The 3,577-nt window shown below is 48.1% G+C and overlaps 1 protein-coding gene across 1 annotated transcript; it reads left to right on the top strand.

Annotated features, from left to right (window-relative positions):
• Positions 1-278: 278 nt before the first annotated feature.
• Positions 279-3,060, top strand: CCDC185 (coiled-coil domain containing 185). The gene has a single exon (XM_061626313.1). The coding sequence runs from the start codon at positions 605-607 to the stop codon at positions 2,687-2,689; it is 2,085 nt and encodes a 694-aa protein (XP_061482297.1). The 5' UTR covers positions 279-604; the 3' UTR covers positions 2,690-3,060.
• The last annotated feature ends 517 nt before the right edge of the window (positions 3,061-3,577 follow it).

Below are 3,577 nucleotides of genomic sequence, written 5' to 3'. Positions count from 1 at the left end.
TGGAGACCAGGGTTCGAATCCCCACACAGCCATGAAGCTCACTGGGTGACCTTGGGCCAGTCACTGCCACTCAGCCCCAGAGGAATGCAATGGTAAACCACCTCTGAATACAGCTTACCGTGAAAACCGTTTATAAGTTGGAATCAACTTGAAGGCAGCCCATTCAACTACTCTCTGCACCCTTAACAAACTACCATTCCCAGGAGCCTTTGGGGGAAGTCATTCCTGTTTAAAGTGGTATAATTGTTCTTATAGTGCTTTTAAATGTATAGTGCAGATGAGGCCTAAATTACACTTAGTCACGACTTTTAAACCCCAATAATTTCAACAGGAATTCAGCGAGCCCAACTTTTAGCCTGAGAAGACAACCATTTATCTCTTTTTCTCATAGGAAGGAAGATGAGGTGGCAATGAGGACCGCCGCTGATTTGGGGGAAGGCTAGGACAGGATCAGAGGCCAAGAGAGAAAGGAGCGCATTGTTGCCCAGCGCCGTGGAGGTCGCTAGGCCGCGGCCCCTCTGCCCTCTCCATTGTGACGCGCGCCGGACTGCACTCTGCTGCGCGGGAGGGGGGGGCGTGAACAGCGGGGCAGGCCACTTCGGCCATGAGGCGGCACCAGCAGCGGCGTCGGCCGCGGCGCGGGTCGGGCCAGTGTCTCGGGGCGGAGGGCGGGTGGCGCGTCTCCCCGAGCGACCGAGGCGCGCCCAGCACCAACAAGAGCAGGAAGAAACAGGCCGCTGCGTCCTGCTGCAGCTTGTCCGGTGCCGACACCCAGCAGGAGATGGCTCGGCGACGCAGCCCCAGCCGGCTCTCCCCGACACGATGCTTCGTGGACGCCTACAGCTCAGAGCCCGAGGCTGCGGGGGGCGAGGGCGGCCTGGGTCGCCAGAACCTGGCGCAAATGTATCGCGACGAAGGGAGCGTGCTGCTGCCGCGCAAGGGCAAGAGCAAAGGCTGCTCCTCGCCGCACCACAGCAAACCGCCCGCCGCTGCCGTCGCCGCAGCTTCCGCCTACCCACGCCGCCTCTCCGCCTGGCAGCAGCAGCATCTCGCCCCGGCGGGCGAAGGCTGCGCCACCCCTTGCACCACCTCCTGTACCACCCTCTACGGCGGGGACTTTCAAGGCCACCACGAGCCAACTAGCCGCTCCCCGGTGGGCAGGTGCACTCGCGTGGAGGAACTGCTCCGGGACGATCAGTGGGCCAGCCCTGTGCCTCGGCCTCTAGAATATGCCACCGACTTCCCCACTGATGCCAGCAAGCCTCCCTCTGTCTGCCCCTCTTCCTTCTCCTTCTCCCAGTTAGACAACAAAGCTTCCCCCAAGCTGGAGAAGAAGGAGCTCAAGAGGCGGGATTGGCAGGAGCCCTGCGACAGCAGCCCCAGCCTGGCTGACCTCGTGCGCTCCTTGACCAGGCAGTACGAGGAGGACGAGCCACAGGCTTATCTCCGCCATGACCACAATGCCCACCATCACCTTAACTACAATAGTCACCGCAAGTCCAGGAAGGGAGAGCCGCAGATCAGCCTCCACGATCTAACTGACAAAAGGTACGAGGATTTGATCCCGGAAAGGGACAAAAAGATTGCAGCTCTGATGCTAGCCAGGCACCAGGAGGAGGAAGAGATGAAGGACAGACAGTTGCAGGTCTCCGATGCTTGGGAGAAGATGAGGCGGAAGGAGAAGAAGCACAAAGCCAGGATAGAGAAGGACAGGCAGTATCAGCTGGCTGAAAGTCTGGACCAGTGGCAAAGGGATCAGGATCAAAGAAAAGCCAAGCTCAGGCTGGAGGAACAGCAGCTCTTGGCAGCCAGAGAGAGAGATATGATGTTGCGGGACAAGAAGTGGAAAAAAATAACCAAAGAGCAGGAGTGTAGGCGCAGGGAGAAGCTTGAAAATGCTAGGCTTCAAGCTGAGTATAGGAAACGTTGTCAGGAAAAGCAGCTCTGGGATAAAAGGTTAAATGAGAGGACTGCTCAAGAGCAGAACTCCCATTTGCACAAAGAAAAGATGCTGCAGGTCCTGGAGAAGAGGCTGATAAAGGAAATGGAAAGGAAGAGGAGGAAAATAGATCTGAATGAATACAAAAGAACCAAGCACATGCACGTTAAGGACCAAATGGATGACAGACTCAAGGCCGATGAGCTGTACAAGAGGCTGTGTATTGAACAAAAGCTTCAGAGGTCTCAAGAAATCCTTGAGCAGCTGCTTGAAGAAAGGAATAGAGAATTAAAAGAAAAGACTTTTAAGGAAGAAGAGCAAGGCTTGATAGCCAAGGTTAGAGCAAAAGAGACAGAGGAAGAGAAGAGGAGACGTAAGGAGATGTTGCTGCAGATAGCTGAGATGAAGATCCAGCAGGCCAGAGAAATCATGTCGAAAAATATCCAAGACAAAGCACAACATATGAGAGAAATTAACTGTATGAAAGAAAGGAACCACCACTGTCGCAAACAGAAGCTTGATTATGATGAAAAATGTCACCTACGGGAAATGCAAGAAGCGTTAAGAAGGAAAGATCAGAAAAGCAATCAGATTCTAAGGCACAAGGACACAGCTATTGAAGAATCTAGGAGAATAGCCAAAGCATCTTATGACCTTAGAGACAAAATGAGAGATCTGATAAATCACAATTCATTCGATCAGATGGCTTTAGACGCCCATCGTAATGCAAGCCTCCTTAGAGGCCTCTAGTGAAGTTTAAGGAAACATTCCATACTGTCTTGTGTCAAAAAAAGATGGTTGTAATGTGTTCATTTTGTAGAACTTTGCATTGCTGTACACTAAAGTGGATTCAGCCTTAATTATTGTTTGACTCATAAGTGTTTGGGACGGATGTGGTTTAAAGGAGTTTACAATATATACTAAAATCTTATCACTTGCATTTGTAATTTGATTTTGAACAGCAATAATTGAACTTTGCCCATGTGCTACTCTGTAGTATTAATGCAATACAGAATATGTCCTTGATTAAATGCTAGGCACTTTGAATTGAATATTCCTGTAACAAATAATGATTTTTTAAATTTTTATTTTATAATGAATATCTGGAGTTGCTTACAAATTTTGTGGTTTACACAGTTTATGAATGATTAATGACATTTCATTTTAAAATGTGCATCAATCCATCATATATCAATAATAAAATCATATTTAAAGATATTCTAATAATCTGCTATCTAAATGAATACTATTTTATAGCTGAATAACCAAAGCAGTTTGCAATCCTCATAATGATTCACACGAGTCCCATTTATTTCAGTTGGGCTTGTGCTTATCACTGCATACAAGATATTCATAATTTGGCAAACATAATGAATGTATTGTTTTAGCATATGGCTATGATGCCAATATTATATTTGTAATGTACTGAAATGAAGGAAACTGCATGACCACAAACAAACCATGTATAATTTAAAATATTTTAACATTTTGATCAATACATTTCCATATTTTGAAAAGTAGGAATTGTATTACTTTATGTTTACTAGCAGTGACTACATTGGGGGGAAATATGGAGGCAGTTCTACCACCATATCCAACTCTGGGCTCAAACCTGCAGGGCAGAAGAGAGAGCAGATG

The sequence above is a fragment of the Rhineura floridana genome, chromosome 4 (assembly GCF_030035675.1).
Source record: "Rhineura floridana isolate rRhiFlo1 chromosome 4, rRhiFlo1.hap2, whole genome shotgun sequence".
Classification (NCBI taxonomy): Eukaryota; Metazoa; Chordata; class Lepidosauria; order Squamata; family Rhineuridae; genus Rhineura; species Rhineura floridana.
This window is presented reverse-complemented; position numbering and strand designations above follow the sequence as displayed.